The sequence below is a fragment of the Scylla paramamosain genome, chromosome 26 (genome assembly GCF_035594125.1).
Source record: "Scylla paramamosain isolate STU-SP2022 chromosome 26, ASM3559412v1, whole genome shotgun sequence".
NCBI lineage: Eukaryota > Metazoa > Arthropoda > Malacostraca > Decapoda > Portunidae > Scylla > Scylla paramamosain.
In genome coordinates this window covers 20,089,091-20,107,540 of record NC_087176.1, presented here as the reverse complement: position 1 = coordinate 20,107,540, position 18,450 = coordinate 20,089,091, and the positions used below count along the sequence as shown (strand labels likewise).

At 37.8% G+C, this 18,450-nt stretch overlaps 1 protein-coding gene across 1 annotated transcript in view; it reads right to left on the bottom strand.

The window, feature by feature from the left end:
* Positions 1 to 16,230: 16,230 nt before the first annotated feature.
* The window catches only part of LOC135113934 (von Willebrand factor A domain-containing protein 5A-like), a 14,037-nt gene continuing 11,817 nt past the window's right edge, over positions 16,231 to 18,450 (bottom strand). The window contains exons 5-6 of the mRNA XM_064029536.1: positions 16,845 to 17,058; positions 16,231 to 16,477 (exon numbers count right to left, since the gene is read on the bottom strand). Coding sequence (XP_063885606.1) covers positions 16,990 to 17,058 — 69 coding nt within the window. The 3' untranslated portion in view covers positions 16,231 to 16,477; positions 16,845 to 16,989. The remainder of the gene's footprint in view (positions 16,478 to 16,844; positions 17,059 to 18,450) is intronic.

Below are 18,450 nucleotides of genomic sequence, written 5' to 3'. Positions count from 1 at the left end.
ACCTGATGTCTGACCATCTCATACATGCTGGTGATGTGTTATACGGACACTTGTCTGTACTGTTTTCAGCCATGTTGAGGCACGGTTTCTCTCCCCACAGCATGATGAAAGGGGTTATGATACCGCTTCCTAAAGGTCGTTGGGCAAATCTTAATACCAGTGAAAATTACAGAGCGATTACTCTTAGTAGTTTGATGAGTAAAATACTGGATAATATTGTATTGATGAGAGAAAGGGATAAACTATTGACCAATGATTTGCAGTTTGGGTTCAAAGAAGGAACATCCTCTACTATGTGTACAGCAATGGTGAGAGAAACTGTGTCTTATTATGTATCTAAAGGTACAACTGTTTATGGGTTTACTTTAGATGCAAGCAAGGCTTTCGACAGAGTTAATTATTGCAAATTATTTGATATTCTATTGAAACGTAATGTATGTCCTCTTATATGTAGATTATTGTTAAACATGTACGTAAATCAAAAACTAAGCGTAAGATGGAATGACTTACTGTCTAGTACATTTGAAGTGAGTAATGGAGTCAAACAAGGTGGTGTGATCTCTCCTATACTGTATTGTGTTTATGTAGACGGGTTACTCACGGAATTGCGAGACTCTGGCGTTGGCTGCTACATGGGTGGCACCTATGCAGGAGCCTTCGGGTTTGCTGATGACCTAAAAGGTCTAGCACCAAGTGTTTTTGCTCTCAAGAAGATGATAAGCATCTGTGTAGATTATGCATCGAGATATGACATTGTGTATAACGAAAAGAAAAGCAAATTAATAGTTTTCCACGGTAATAAAAGAAGTAATATAATTCCTAATGTAGAAATTAATGGTAAAACTATTGATATTATGGAGGAAATTGTACACCTGGGAAATGTTTTAGGAAGAAATATTTTTAAATGTGATACTTCTAAATGTGTGACTGATTTTTATCGACAATGTAATTCATTTTTATCCCGTTTTAAGGGTGGACTGTCACATGTAAGAAATACTTTGTTTTTTAAATATTGTTCTAGTTTTTATGGTAGTCAACTTTTAAATGTGTGTGATGGTAGCATGGAAGCGGTGTACCGAGCGTGGAGGGTTGCAGTGCGTCGAGTGTGGAAGCTGCCCTGGACCACACACTGTAGTCTGCTTCCTCACATTGCTAATGTTATGCCCCCAGAAATGTGGTTCGCAAAACGGGAGATTGCTTTTATAAACCAAATATTAACATCAGACAATATGGTTATAAGAACAATAGGAAGAATGGGGGTTTATGGAAGACATTCAATAATGGGCAGTAATGTAAGATATCTTTCATACAAATTTAATATGAATATTGGAGACATCAATAAGGTTTGGACGCAGCTGCAGTGTGACCAGTACGAACTTGCACGGACTGGTGCACAAATTCGTGAATTGTGTTTGATGAGGGATAGATGTGATACCACAATCTTAGATGTAAGGGAAACTAAGATGTTGATTGATGCTTTGTGCACCGAGTGACGTCGGATTCAGTATGATATTGTCTAATTTAGTATAAATTTATGTCTTTTTTTTTTTTTTTAATAATTAAATGAAATGTTTTTCTTTCTTTTAGTTTTAGTATGTATTTTAGTTTGTGTACACATCTTGTGTGAATAAAGAATATTGAACTACTACACTACTATTATTATCAATATTACTACCACTACCACCACCACCATCACTACTACTACTACTATTACTACTACTACTATTATCAATATTACCATCACCACCACCATCACTACTACTACTACTACTACTACTACTACTGGTTCTAGGGTGATTCGTCCCCGGGTGAAATGTCCCGGTTGCTTCATCCCCGGGGTATTCATCCCTGGAGGATTGGAACCCTAGGGTTATTTGTCCCCTAGGGTGATTCGTTCCCTTGGCTGTATTTTTGTCGCGTTAGTTACGAAACTCCATTACTACGACAAGATCCGACCATCAATGTGTGTCTGTGTGTGTGTGTGTTTGTGATGTTGTGTGAGTGTGTTGTTCGAATCATGATTTGATACATCAGGTTGTTAGCTTGACTACCGTTCACTGGTTCGGTTTTCTATTTTCACTTTTCAGTACGTGGGCCACCACAGTCAGAGCAGCATGCCGCACACAATCCCATCAAGGCGTGGCAGGGAAAAGCTTGTTGATGATCTTAACTTCATCTACGCTGCACAGAAGAAAAACGCCGATGGAACCAAGCAATACTGGCGATGTGAGGCTACTGCATGCAAGGCTCTTGTTCACACAACAGTAGGGGATGAAACCTTCACTATCGTGAAAGTGCGAACGGGCACAATCATTCCACGACTGCTGCGGCTGTGAAGTCGAGGGAGGCCATGGGCGAGCTGAAAGCTGATGCTACTTCTACTCAAGAATGTTCTCGTGCTTTGGTGGCTAACGTTTTGTCAAAAGTGGATGAACATTCACTGGCTCATGTGCCGTCGACATCTACTACGAGCCGCTACGTGCGGCAGTGACGACAGGACGCTCAACAAGCTCCTCCAATTCCCCTGACTCGCACTGGCTATGTTATTCCTGAAGAGTACACCAAGTTAACAGTCGGGAAAGATGTTTTTTATTTCATTTTTTTCTTTATTCTTCAAGTTTCTTTTTTTTTACACACACTATATACATAAATTCAGGAACATATATTCTCTTTTTTTTTTTTTTCTTTATTTCATCCTCTTGAACAAGCTACGGTTTTCACACTTATATACATAATTTTATTATAAAATATTCTTCTTTTTTTTTTTTTTCTATCTTTTTAGCGTTTTTTTTATTTAATGATTTTCTTCACATATCTTTTTGACATTTCTTCGTATTTTCGTTTTCCTTCGTGTAATTTCATTCTCTTGGATGAATCCATCCATAATTGTTACATTTTTTTTTTCTTTGCATTTTTTTTACAAACACGTCCGTTTTACATTTGTTTTTCTTGCCGCATGAAAAGCAAGGCTCAAGTTTATGTAGGAAAAAAAGTTAATTTATCCTCTCCATCAAATTAACTTTTTCACACATGCTTCAATAATTTTACTACATTTTTTTTTTCATTTTTCTTTTTTGTCCTTTTCAAGTTCCGTTTTTCCCATTGATATACATAACCTTACTAATTTTTTTATTTTTTTTTTTTCTGTTTTATTTTTTTACGTTACGGTTTTCACACACATACATAATTGTATTACAATATCTTGTTTTTCTTCTTTATTATTTTTTTTTATTCACATTTTCACGTTTTTATTTTTTCATTCTCTTGAAAGATATATTTTTCACATATTTCACATTTTCTTTTCCTTGTTTTCCCTCTCGGACAAATCCCGCTGTTCACACAAACATCCACATTGCGTATTTATTTCCTTTATTTTTTCACAAATGCATCCATTATTTTGGTTTATATTTTGTTGGTTTTTCTTTTCCTGTTTTAATTCTTTTTGGGGAACGTTTTTCACACACATATGTAAAATTTTTATACATTATTTTCTTTTTTTCGTGTTTTTTTTTTTTTTTATTTCACAGAGAAAATGTTCTTCCTGCGTGACAAGCAAGGCTCAGATTCTTCTAGGAAAACACACAATTAATCCTCTTCTTCACGCTGTCTTTCTTTTTTTTTTCATTTATTTCACAGAGAAAATGTTCTTCCTGCGTGACAAGCAAGGCTCAGATTCTTGCAGGAAAACACACAATTCATCTTCTTCTTCACGCTGTCTTTCTTTTTCACACAGGCATCCTTAATTTTACTGCATATCTTATTGTTTTTTTTTTCTTTTTTTTTTGTAATTTTCAGGTTTTGTTTTCCATACATAATTTTACTACCTTCTCCTTTTTTCCTATTTTTTTTTGTTTTGTTTTTGTTTTATCCTCTTGATCAAGTTACGCTTTCCACACAAACATCGATAATATTATTACAGCACGTATTTTACTTTTTCTTTGAATTTTTTTTTTTTTTTTTTTAACTCTAAGTTACGTTTTTCATTCTTTTTAACTTGTGTTATCTTATATTTATTTCTTTTCTTTATTTTTTTCATGATCAAGTTTTTTCTTTCACACATGATATATGCATATTTTTCTTCAACGTTTTTCTTTCCTTTCTTTCATCCTCCTGAGCAAGTTACGGTTTTTATAATTATGCACATAATTGTATGAGAGAGAGAGAGAGAGAGAGAGAGAGAGAGAGAGAGAGAGAGAGAGAGAGAGAGAGAGAGAGAGAGAGAGAGAGAGAGAGAGAGAGAGAGAGAGAGAGAGAGAGAGAGAATGTTTATACTTCACTAAGTACACATGTATGTACTGTGATGTCCAGGTAACAAAAGCCAAAAGACAAGGAGTCCGTGCACCACAACATTTGGTTCTCTTGCGCAACACAAGAGAGCCATGAAAGCAAGGGTGGACTTTGCCGCGGCACAGGCAGCGTCACATCTCAGGCCTGGGCACACAGAGAGCAATGTCTACAGCGACACTGGCACACCTGTCTCAGCAAACACTTTGAGACGCCTGCATGTACTGGATGGCACGATGAAACACCCGCCAAGAGAAAAGTGCGAGGCACGCAGCCAGCAGAGCGAGGGGCAGGCGCCGTTTTCTGGAGATGCAGACATTTGCACTCTTGCTCACACGTCCTTCACATTCATCAACAGCTTTTCATACTTTTTGTTGTTGTTTATAGATAAATGCTCTATGATCGACACTGACCCTTTTTTTTTTTTCTATCAAAATAAAAAAAAACATTTAAGAAAATATTTTCATACGAATAAAAAAGTTTTCTAATAATTATTCTAATAAATATTAATTTTACGACGACTTGTTAAAGAAGTAGTTATTGACAGACCTAGAAAAAATGCTCCCCTGCATGACGAACTACTTCAAACACTGACTGAATTAAAATGTTGAAGAGTTATGTTGCAATTAGCAAGACCATCTTCTATTTTACATATTTTTATTTTTCTATTTTTTTCTTTTACATAAATCTGGTTGTAACTCCTCATGAACATGTTTCACGACAGTACGCATCTACACAAAAAGTATCATTAAGCTACAGTGATATTTAGTGACGTGAAAACAATACGGGGAAATACCCCAACCTTACACCCACTATTATGGGTCCTCGTGGCCCAGTGGGTAGAGTGATGGACTTTGGAGTTTTGAGTGAGGGACGCCGGGGTTCAAACCCCACTCAGAACTCACAAGTCAGAACTCACAAGAAACTTCAAGGGCATCCTCTCCATCGCCACGTGTGCCTAACAAGCACACAACACCACGTGGTGATGGAGCTTCGTCACCACGTGGGCCTAACAAACACACAATAGGTGACGGAGCTGCCCACGGGAGGTGAGAGAGCAACACCTCCCTGTGCCTCCCACGGGAGGTGAGAGCTGCAAGGGGCAATATATTATCAAATAATAATATTATTATTATCATACCCATTAATACTTCTACTACCCATTAATACTTCTACTACCACTACTACTGCTACTACCACTACTGCTACTATGTTTACAACCACCCTACCCTCGCTAGAGGTAGGGTAGATGATTTTTCTTTTTTCTTTATATTTTTCACATATGAATCCGTTATTTTGTAGTAGTAGTAGTAGTAGTAGTAGTAGTAGTGGTAGCAGTAGTAGAAGTATTAATGGGTATAATAATAATAATAATATTATTATAATTATCATTATATATATATATATATATATATATATATATATATATATATATATATATATATATATATATATATATATATATATATATATATATATATATATATATATATATATATATATATATATATATATACTTAATTTTATTACAATATATTTTTTTCATTTTTACTTTCATTATCTTTCTATTTTTTTTCTTTATTTGTTTTTATTTATTTATTTATTTATTTATTTCATTTTTTATTTATTTTTTTGCACATACTTCCTAAATAATTTTTTGTTGAAGTTGATTTTTTCTTTCTTTTTTTTTCTTCATTTCATTCTCTTGAACAAATTGTCTTTTTCTCTCTTATATAAATATTTTCTTTTTACTATATATTTATTTTTTCATGCTTTTTAATCTTTTTGTTGTTCTCTTCGAGAAATTGTTATTTTCACATATGCATTCATTTTTTTACTACACTTTTCTTTTTTTCCCTTTTAATTTCATTGCATGTTTTTTTTTTTTTTCAAAGAAATAATGTTGTTAGTGCATGAAAAACAAGACACCAATTTCTTTTGTTAAAAATACTTTTATCCTCTTCATCATGTTAAATTTTTCACACATACATCCATTAATGTCTCTTTTTTTTCTTTTTTTCGTTATTTTTTTATCCTTTTCAATTTACATTTCTCAGACATATATACGTAATTTTACTGCATTTTTTCTTTCTTCTTTGTTATATTTCATCCTCTTCAACAAGTTCCGCTTTTCACGCAAACATCCATAATTACAGTGCGCATTTTCCTTTTTTTTTTTTTGTATTTTCTTTTACATTCTCTTGAACGTGTTACGTCTTGTTTACAAATATATCTTTTGTTCTTTATTTTTCAAGTTACGTGTTTTTATTTTTTTCCTTTTATTTTATTCTTTTTTCCTTTATTCTTTTTCATCATGATTAACTCACACATACTATATACATATTTTTCTACAACATTATTTTTTTTCTTTTCTTCATGTCATCCTTCTGGACAACTTACGACTTTCACACTTATATACATACGTAACTGTATTGCAAGATTGTGCTCTTTTATTTTTTTTTTTTTTTTCACGTTTCAGTTTGTTTTTTTGCTCATCAGTAAGTCATACGAGTATGTTTCCCCTTTTCTTTGTTTTCCTGTTTCTTTGTTTTATTTCATCGTCTCACACAAGTAACCCTTTTCTCACAAACATCCCTAATTAGGGTACATGATTTTTCTTTTTTCTTTATATTTTTTCACATATCAATCCGTTATTTTACTGCTTATTTTCTTCTTTCTTTCGTTTTCTTTTATTTTTAATCCTCTTTATATATATATATATATATATATATATATATATATATATATATATATATATATATATATATATATATATATATATATATATATATATATATATATATATAAAATATTTACTATAATTTTTTTTTCCTTTATTTTGCATTTTTCCACCGCAATAATGTTGGTGCTGCATAAAAGGCAAGGCTCAGACTCATGCAGGATAAAAAAAAAAAAGACAATTTATCTTCTTCATCAAGTAAGTTTTTCACGCATCCATCCATAATCTTAGCACCTGTTTCTTTTTATTTTTGTTTATCTTTTTTTTCCTTATTCTCTTTAAATTACTTTTTTTTATTTTTTTTTATTTTTTTATTTCATTTTTTTTTATTCTTCAAGTTTCTTTTTTTACACAAACTATATACATATATTCAGGAACATATATTCTCTTTTTTTCTTTTCTTTATTTCATCCTCTTGAACAAGCTACGGTTTTCACACTTATATACATAATTTTATTATATAATATTCTTCTTCTTTTTTTTCTTATTTTTTTTTTCTTTTTAGCGTTTTTTTATTTAATGATTTTCTTCACATATCTTTTTGACATTTCTTCGTATTTTCGTTTTCCTTCGTGTAATTTCATTCTCTTGGATGAATCCATCCATAATTGTTACATTTTTTTTTCTTTTTCTTTGCATTTTTTTTTTTACAAACACGTCCATTGTTTTACTTTGTTTTTCTTGCCGCATGAAAAGCAAGGCTCAAGTTTATGCAGGAAAAAAAGCTAATTTATCCTCTTCATCAAATTAACTTTTTTTTCACACATGCTTCAATAATTTTGAATTTTTTTTTTTCCTTTTTTTTTTTTTTTGTCCTTTTCAAGTTCCGTTTTTCCCATTGATATACATCATTTTACTATTTTTTTTTATTTCCTTTTTTCTGTTTTATTTTTTACGTTACGGTTTTCACACACATACATAATTGTATTACAATATCTTATTTTTCTTCTTTATTTTTTACTTTTATTCACATTTTCACGTTTTTAATTTTTCTTTCTCTTGAAAGATATATTTTTAACATTTTTCACATTTTCTTTTCTTTGTTTTTCCCTCTCGGACAAATCACGCTGCTGCTGTGAGTAAGAATGCGACATGTACCTTAAATCTGAGGAGAGAGAGAAAAAGACACGTTACAAAAGTGTTGTGGTTTGAGCAGCACAAGAGCAACAAGATGCAAGACTGGTGCACGGAAATAAAGTACACACAGAGATAGCGCACCTAATGAATAGCACTTCTAAATGCACCTTGTCAAACAGTGCTGGGTGGACAGAATGGACACAGGAATCGGGTTGCTAGTGCTGAGTCATTAGGGAGCTTTAAAAGATGAGATAAATGTATGGATGGAGATGATAAGAGATAATGGATTCAAGCTTGAAAAAAAAAAAGTTATACTTAAAAAAGGACTGGAAGAAATTGGTTCTCAAACAGAATGGTGGATGAATGGAAGGGACTCAAGAATCAGGTTGTTAGTGCTGAGTCATTAGGGAGCTTTGAAAGGAGATTAGACACATGAATGGATGGGGATGACAGGTGGAAACAGGCAGGTGTGCTTCAAACAGGGACTGCCACATGTAGGCCAGATGGCTTCCTGCACCAGTCCTTGTGTATTGTGTAAGAAGTGTTCTATGTTCTCACATCATGACTGTTTTTCACAGGCAACAGATTATTTTAATCAGAATCTTGAGGATGATCTTTTTACTGCTGGGATGGCAGTGTTTGGCAATGACTATATTCATGAAATAACACTTGGAAACTGCAATATTTTCCATAAAAGACTGTAAGTGGAAGGTATAAACTCTTTGTTCAATCAATTAAAAAATTGAACAAGTTCTTGAAAATACCAATAACTTTCGCTAAACTGTAGAATCCTTGTGAAACTGTCAACAGCCCACCCTGCCACACACCACCTCACCCTTCACATCACCTCTGTTCAGTCAGTACTAGTGGTGAACACACTCTTGGAAACCCTCACAGCTTTCATTAAACTGATAGAAGGGAGAACTCATGTTGAACTTATGTTGAACAGTCTCCCTGCCACACACACCACCAAACATCCTACTCATTTCCAGATACTGTTTATTTCTGGGCAAAGTACAGTGCCTTTGCAACTCATCGTCTACACAATGAAGGGATCACCAAGGAGATTAATGAGCTGAGTGAACCTAAACCTAACCTAACCCTCAGATGAAGACGTTAATATTACTTCAGTATCACCCAACTCTTCTTATTACCTCACCTAAACTGACTCTTCACCTCACCTCACTTCACCTAACCTGACAGAGAGAGAGAGAGAGAGAGAGAGAGAGAGAGAGAGAGAGAGAGAGAGAGAGAGAGAGAGAGAGAGAGAGAGAGAGAGAGAGAGAGAGAGAGAGAGAGAGAGAGAGAGAGAGAGAGAGAGAGAGAGAGAGAGAGAGAGAGAGAGAGAGAGAGAGAGAGAGAGAGAGAGAGAGAGAGAGAAGCCCCATAAATAAACAAAACAAACAAATCCGTTGGCTCTTCCCACCTGTCATGAGTAGCCAGGTATGGGTGGCTTGTCATAGATGTCCTTGAGTGGCGCCAGGATTTCTGTGCCCCCCATGTCGGCTTTCATCGCGGCCTGCAGCTGGCATGCCTCACGCAGCGTTGCCTCTGAGTACACACGACTCCCCCTGCAACAGTCACACCACAAGGATTACGGTAAGCACACACACACACACACACACACACACAGAAGACAGTAGGCACCCGCTGAAATAATAATTACTCCCAGTGAGGTCTAAAGCACTATTCAGGGGGTGCTGTGAACTTATCATTAAACCCAGCTGTGACCTCATTAAACATTTCTCTTTGTGTCTCACAACACAAGGGGGCAGTCAGAGCCTGCCCTTTAAAGACAACTCTCTTCCTCCACACAAAACTACAAGCACCTAATAACACACACACCCTTCACTCGAAAATTAAAAATTATCATGGCGACTCCTACACCAGCCTCGGAGTTCCCATTTGGGGAGGGGACCTCAAATGTCCCCAAGTCGGACTGCTCTTATGAGGTGTCTTGACACCCCCGTCAACTTTTTCTTCATTAACTTCTGCAATATTCACGGTCTAAGATCTAATTTTCAATCTGTAGAACACCACCTCTCCTCTTCTAAACCTCATCTTCTTTTCCTCACTGAAACAAAGGTGTCTAAGGCAACTGACAGTAACCCTTTTTCTGCTCTCTCCTAATTTCTCTATCCTACTCGCGTGCCCACGCTCCTGAAACTTCAGAGATTTCCAACATCTGGCTACGACTACAGTCACTCTCAAACTAAATTTATCTGTGCTGTATACCTCTCACCTAACTCCTCTGGCTATAAGAAATTCTTTGACTACTTAACTTCCAAAGTGGAGCACATTCTGACTCTCTTCCCTTTTTCAGAGATCTCCATACTTGGAGACTTTAGTGTTCACCACCAGCTTTGGCTTTCCTCTCCCTTCATTGACCATACTGGTAAACTAGCCTTCAACTTTGCTATCCTCCATGACCTAGAGCAATTGGTGCGACACCCTACTCGTCTTCCTGACTGTCTTAGAGATATGCCCAACATTCTTGACTTTTTCCGTTGGGCTCCTCAGATCACAACCTCATATCTGTATCTTGTCTTATTGCTCCAGTCCCTACTCAGGATCCCCCTAAGTGAAGGTGCCTCTAGCATTTTGCCTCTGCTAGTTGGGAGAACCTGAGGAGGTATTTTGCTGATTTTCCTTGGAATGGCTACTGCTTCCGTGTCAGAGATCCGTCTTTGTGTGCTGAGCGCATAACAGAGGTGATAGTGTCTGGCATGGAGGCGTACATTCCTCACTCTTTTTCTCGATCAAAACCTTCCAAAGCTTGGTTTAACACAGCTTCTTCTTGTGCTATAGAGGATAGAGAGGTGGCCCACTAAAGATACTTAAGCCTTCCATCACCAGAATCTCATGCACTTTATTTTTTTCTGCTCAGAACCATGGCAAGTCTGTTCTTCAACTAGCGAAAAAACTCCTTTATTGATAGAAAGTGTGAAAAACTTTCAAGATCTAACTCCCCTTGTGATGTCTGGTATCTAGCTAAAAATATCTCCAATAACTTTGCTTCTTCTTTCTTTCCTTTATTTCAACCAGATGGCATTAGTGCTATCACATCTATGTCTAAAGCTGAACTCTTCGTTCAAACCTTTGCTAAAAACTCTATCTTGGACGATTCAGGGGTTGTTCCTCCCTCTCCTCCACCATCTGACTACTTCATGCTACCTATTGAAATTCTTCGCAATAATGTTTTTCATGCCCTCGGAAGGCTTATGGACCTGATGGGGTCCCTCCTATTGTTCTCTGAAACTGTGCCTCCGTGCTTGCACCTTGCCTAGTCAAACTCTTTTAACTCTGTCTGTCAACATCTACCTTTCCTTCTTGCTGGAAGTTTGCCTACATTCAGCCTGTTCCTAAAAAGGGTGACCGTTCTAATTCCTCAAACTACCGTCCTATTGCTGTAATTTCCTGCCTATTTAAGTTTTTGAATCTATCCTCAACAAGAAGATTCTTAAACATCTATCACTTCACAACTTCTATCTGATTGTCAGTATGGATTCCGTCAAGGCCGCTCTACTGGTGATCTTCTGGCTTTCCTTACTGAGTCTTGGTCATCCTCTTTTAGAGAATTTGGTGAAACTTTTGCTGTTGAATTAAGCATATCTAAAGCTTTTGATAGAGTCTGGCACAAAGCTTTGATTTCCAAACTACCCTCCTATGGCTTCTATCCTTCTCTCTGTTGCTTCATCTCGAGTTTCCTTTCTGACTGTTCTATTGCCGCTGTAGTAGACAGTCACTGTTTTAATTTTATTAACAGTGCAGCTCCTCAGGGTTCTGTCCTGTCACCCACTCTCTTCCTATTAATCATCAATGATCTAAACCAAACACTCCTACGCTGATGATACCACCCTGCACTTATTCCACGTCTTTTCATAGACGTCCAACCCTAGAGGACTTTACTTCCCTACAGGAAGTAAACCTTTCACGCAGGGAAGCCACAGAGCGCATGACTTTGGATCTCTCTAAAATTTCTGATTGGGGGAGAGCAAACTTACTATTGTTCAATGTCTCAAAAACTCATGCCTTCATCTATCAACTCGACACAACCTTCCAGACAACTATCCCCTCTTTTTCAGTGACACTCAACTGTCCCCCTCTTCTACACTGAATATCCTCGGTCTGTCCTTTACTTATAATCTGAACCGGAAACTTGACATCTCATCTTTATCTAAAACAGCTTCTAAGAATTTAGGTGTTCTGAGATGTCTCCGCCAGTTTTTCTCACCCCCCCCCTTATCTGCTAACTCTGTACCATCCTTATCCATCCATGTATAGGGTATGTTTCACATGTCTGAGGGAGGTTCTACTCATACTGCTCTTCTAGACAGGGTGGAATCAAAAGCTTTTCATCTCATCAACTCCTCTCCTCTAACTGACTGTCTTCAGCCTCTCTCATCGCCACAGTGTTACATCTCTAGCTGTCTTCTACCGCTAATTTCATGCTAATTGCTCTTCTGATCTTGCTAACTGCATGCCTCCCCTTTTCCCATGGCCTCGTTGCACAAGACTCTTCTTTCTCTCATCCCTATTCTGTCCACCTCTCTAACGCAAGAGTTAACCAGTATTCTCAATCATTCATCACTTTCTCTGGTAAACTCTGGAACTCCCTGCCTGCTTCTGTATTTCCACCTTCCTATGACGTGAATTCCTTCAAGAGGGAGGTTTCAAGACACTTATCCTTCAATTTTTGACTACCGCTTTGGACCCTTTTATGGGACTGGCATTTTAGTGGGCTTTTTTTTTTTTTATTGGCACAAGAGGAGGAGGAATACAAAGGAATACAAAGGAATGAACAGACAGCAACAGCCCTACTGGGCCTAACGAGGCTGTCTGTGTGTCTATTCTACCACTACCACTACAGATTCTAAGAGTTAGAGGCTGGAGGACACTAGGGTTCAAAGGAAGGAAAACAAGAGAGCATAGGGAGAAGGAAAGGCTAAGATGTGATAGGAAAGGATGAAAGAGAAATTATACTATTCACTACAGTAACTAAAAAAAAAAAAAAGTACGCAAAGTATATTATATGAGGGATTGCTGCGAGGTGATTGTCCAACCTTTGTTTAAAAGTTTCTATTGTATTACTATCGACAATATATGCTGGATGAGAGTTCCAGACACTTATAATTCTATTGAAGAAATAATACTTAGCCTCGTCTGATCTGAAACGCTTACCTATAATCTTGTAACCATTATTTCTAGTGGTGTTGGAACTGTCAATGATGATATAGTTGTTTACATTTACGTTATCAAAGCCCCGACACATTTTAAACAGCTCAGTTAAGTCTCCTTGCATTCGCCGTTTCTCTAAGCTGAACAAGTTGAGTTCCCTCAAGCGCTCCTCATAAGGCTTGTTCCGCAGTCGTGGGATCAACTTGGTAACTCTTCTTTGGACTCTCTCCAGCTTGTCTATATCTTTCTTGTAATGGGGTGACCAGAACTGGACTTGAAAGTGAATTATCGCCTTAACGTAAGCTAACTTCCAATCCTTGGGAACCTTACCGCATTTAAATGATTTGGTGAAAAGCAATGAAAGGGGCTTACAAATTTGAAATCTAGTTTCTTTCAGGACACGTGGTGCAATACCATCTGGGCCGGGGGCTTTGTCAGTTTTCATTTTATCAATTGATTATTTCTTTTTCATGAAAAACGCAGACAATTAAGGGGGTTATGTTGTGGAGCATAAGGAGTGGTTCGGGGATTGTATGAATATTTTCCTCTGTAAAAATTGAAGCAAAATAATCATCCAGTGTGTCCGCGATCTGAGTTTCTTCGGTGACAAAATTACCGTTATCTAGTGTAATTTGATTAATGTGAGATGTAATGACTTTTTTATTTCGAACGTAACCGTAAAATTCTTTGGGACTGGATTTAGCAATGCTTGCAATATACATTTCTAGATTTTTCTTACTATGTCTAATGAGCTTTTTTGATTCACGTCGGAGTCTGTCATATTCTAGTTTATCGGCCTCATTCTGAGAGAACAAATATTTACTGTAGGCACGATTTTTCTGCAGTAGTTGTGACTCAGTGTTGTTTGTCCACCATTTAGGTTTGTTTCTCTTGCATGGACGTTTTTTACGCATAGGGATACATGTCTTCACACCATTTTATAAAAAGTAGCTACTTAAATTTCGCCCATGATTCTTCAATGTTACTTTCGCCAAGTTCAGCGTTCCAATCTGCGACAGAAAGAATTGACCTGAGTCTCTCGTAGTCTCCTTTTTTATAAATGAAAACTTTTTCGTTGCTAACAATGTCCTTATATGCTTGAAGGCTGATGTTAAAAGAGACAATCTTGTGGTCACCCGTACTAAATTCAGGACCAATATTAACGTTAGATATGAAGTCATCGTTTGTTGAAAGAACAAGATCTAATATGTTGTCACCTCGTGTGGGTCCTTGAACGTGTTGCTTTAGGGAACATTCTAATAAATTATTATACAAGTCGTGACCAGAGTGAGAGTTAAGTGGATTTCCCCATGAGTTAACAGGTAGATTGAAGTCTCCACAGATGACTATCAAAAGTGTTACTTATTTCAGTAATTTGATCTTGTAAATTCTTATCAGAGGAAACATTGTGAACCGGAGGCCTATAAATAAGACCTATAGCAGTTTTCTTAGAACGTACTCTTAAATGCAAGAAGACTGAATCTATATTGTTAATCTTTTCAGTTTTTAGTATGGTTGGCTGAAGACTGGCTTTCACATACAGCAATACACCGCCTCCTATCCTGTCTTTTCTTTCACTGCTGAACATTTCATAGCCTGGCAAGTTGTATTCCACAAGAAAGTCTCTGTTTGCAGAGTTCAGCCAAGATTCAGTAATACCAATAATGTGATAGTTTTCTACAGCTGCCAGGGTTTCTAAATCTGAAAATTTATTTCTAAGGCTGCAATCATTGATTAGGCAAGCTTTTATAGTGTTGCACATGGAGGTTGGGTTGTGCGAGGAGTCTACTAAGAGTCTGGAGCTACACGATCTTGCTGGTCTTTTTTTGGTCTGAAAATAGAAACTTTATTACTAAGGAGTCTGCCAAGTCGTGCTGCTCCAATTCCATTCAGGTGTAAACCATCCGGCTGAAACAGAGAAGGTTTATTGTAAAAGTTGTCCCAAAGATTAACAAAGTCTACACCTTCCTCTGCGCAGAGAGAACAAAGACGGCTGTTAGTGCTGAAGGCTCTGTTGTAGAAGGCAGCCGGTGCCCTGGTCCGGGGGAGGATACCTGAAACAATAATGTTATTGGATTTAGCGCTGTATCATCCTCTTGAACTTTTCCATGAGCTCTTCAGACCTAGTGTTTTCGACATCATTTGTACCTGCGTGAGTAATAAAGAGGGTATTATTATTAGATCCGCAGGCTGCCTCGTCGCATGCTGCCGTGATGTCGTCTAAGCGTCCACCAGGCATGCATAGACGCTTACGTGTCCTACGAGCCCTGCCACAGAACTCAGAGAGCTGACCTCTGACTATTGAGTCTCCGACCAGTCTCGTCTCTTGTGCATCTTCCTTTTCTTCAGCTAGGATCTGGTACCTGTTGTGTGTTGAGATGGGCAAAGATTTCTTAACATTAGTGGTGGTGGCACGATTACTGACTAAAGTGAATGGTGACTCTGCAAGCACAGCATGTGGGCGGGCAGGAGCCCCTGGAGTGGAGGAGGCAGGTCTGTCAGGGATGGCAGGAACAACATCTGTGGAGGTGCAACCTGTATTAGAGACAACGAACTCTTTTAGTGCTTCAAGCTGTTGCACGACGTCCTCATACTGCTTGCACTTCTCCTCGTATTTCTCGTTGAGTCTCTCTATCTTACTCTGGAGGTGACACAACCTGCAGGCAGAAGAATTCCGGAAATACTGAGGGGCAAACTTGCCACGACAGGCTTCGCATTGACTGAGAAGAGAAGGCATGACTCATTAATCAGAGCGCTTTTGAAGTTTCAGAAAAGATGTGACCATAAATTGAGCAAATGAAAAGTTTATGCATGGAAATCAGATACTGCTGTGTTAGATGCCTCCAACACTGGGTCTTGAAAATGCCACAAAGACTAATCGCTTGCCTAGAGTCTTGGTCACGAGTGAGACTTTTACAACCCGGCGCTTGCAGCTATGAGGAGGAGGTGGAGGAGGAGGAGGAATGGAAGTAAATTAAAAGATAGAAGATGAGAAAGATGAGACAAGATAAATATAGGAGGAAGAGGAAGAATGACCTCTCACTTATCCTAACCCAGTCTGGACCACTCACTTCTTGAAGAGCACTGAGAAGGATGAGCCGAAGTTGACAATGTTGAAGAGGCAACCCAGAGGCAGACTCTTCAGGAACAGAAGAAGTGTTGCCCGGGCACTCTCTATCTTTTCCCCATGCATGCTTCCTGTTGGTGAGGTCAGTTTAGGTTAGGTTAGCACTGCACAACTACAGTACAAACTCACTGAGTCGAACTAATTTTGGGGTTAATTTACGTTAGCTTAGTACAACCTTGCTGAGTTGGACCCTTGAAAATCCCAGTAACTTCCCTCACATCCTGCTTAGGAGTCACAGTAAGGAGTTATTGTTGAACTATTACTGGAAACATGGAAACATCCTTCAAAACCCCAGTAACTCCCTCACAGCCTGTTTAAAAAGCTATGAAAGGCATCATATCTGCTTAGTCCTGCACTGACAAGCCTTCCAGCATCCCATCATATCAGTTCTTGGGTCCTATTGACCTTGTCCAGCCGTCCCACCTGCCTCCACCTCACCTGAGCGGTCGATGACAAAGATAATCTCATTCCTGCTGGAGTAGGTGTTGGTGGGCACCTCTGGGAAGAGGTTCAGCATGAGCAGGTCATCCTTCATGATCCCAGTGGCAGAGCGTTCACCGGTCTCCCGCAACAGGTGGGGCCGTTAGGCACTCCTGTAGTACACCAGCATGCTCCAGTCGTGGTCGCAGCTGAACCCTCCGTCCTGGCTCACCTGCGGCATGGACAGGAGATTAGGTTGGGGCATGGGTTAGGTTAGGTTATGCTGCAATAGGTGAGGGCATCAGTTGGGTTAGGTTGCAATGCTGGATCAGCTGATGTTATTTTCATGGACAGAAGAAAGAAAACAAGACCTAAAAGGTTTATGGACGTAGAGAAGGAATTACAACACACACAAACACACACACACACACACACACACACACACACACAAACACACACACACACACACACACACACACACACACACACACTGAAAAAGATTAAGAAAGTACTTTGTTATCGTGGACTGGAAAGACTTTGAACATGCAGAAGTTGTTCAGGAAAAATAGGATGAATTTATAAGGATATATAATACTGCTGTAGAGAAATTTGTACCTAGAGGAAAAAGATGTAGAAAAGGTAAGGAATAGTTCAATACAAAATGCAAAAAGGCTAGAAATTGTAAGTTAAATGGTTGGAATAGATGGAAAAAAAGGAAAACTGAGAGCAGATGGAAGGAATATATTGATGCTAGAAACAAGTATGTTGAAATAATAAGAATGGAGAGAAAATACAATCAAAGAGATATAATAGAAAAGTGAATAAATGAACCCAAGCTGTTCTTTAGACATATTAATGGGAGGATCAAGAAGAGAGGTGTATCAAAACTGAAAGATGAAGGAAAAATCTATGAGGATGCACAGGACATGGCGGAGGTTATGGGCAAAAGTTACAGATCAGTATTTACTGTGGAAGGGGAGTTTGATGCTGGAAGGGATAATTTGGTGAGGAATACGCTAAGTACAGTACCAGTCAGTTATATGAAATACTTATGATGATTGAGGACCTTGAAATAAATAAAGCATCTGGTCCAGATGGAGTATCAAACTGGATATTGAAAGAATGTAGAGATCAACTGGCTGATAAAATTCACAGTATGGTGGTGACATCATTGTAGCAGGGAAGGGTACCAAAAGATTGGAAGAGAGCAAATATTACACCAATATTCAAAGGGGGAAATAAAGAAAACCCACCAAATTATAGACCAGTGTCATTTACTAGTGGTGTAGTAAAAGAATGTGAAAGAACAATAAAGGAAAGATTGATGGAACACTTGGAAAGAGATAAAGTTTTGGTAAATTGTCAATTTGGATTTAGGCGGGGAAGATCATGCTCCATGAACTTATTGTCCTTTTAGTCAAAGGCAGTTGATATTGTGCAAGAGAGACAGACTAGTGATGGTGTCTACTTAGACTTGAAGAGGGCTTTTGACAAAGTACCACACCAAAGATTGCTATGGAAGATTAAAAAAATAAAAAAATATATGGAAAAATTGGAGGAAGACTGCTGGAGTGGATGAAGGATTATCTGGATGATAGAGAGATGAGAACTGTAATACAAGACC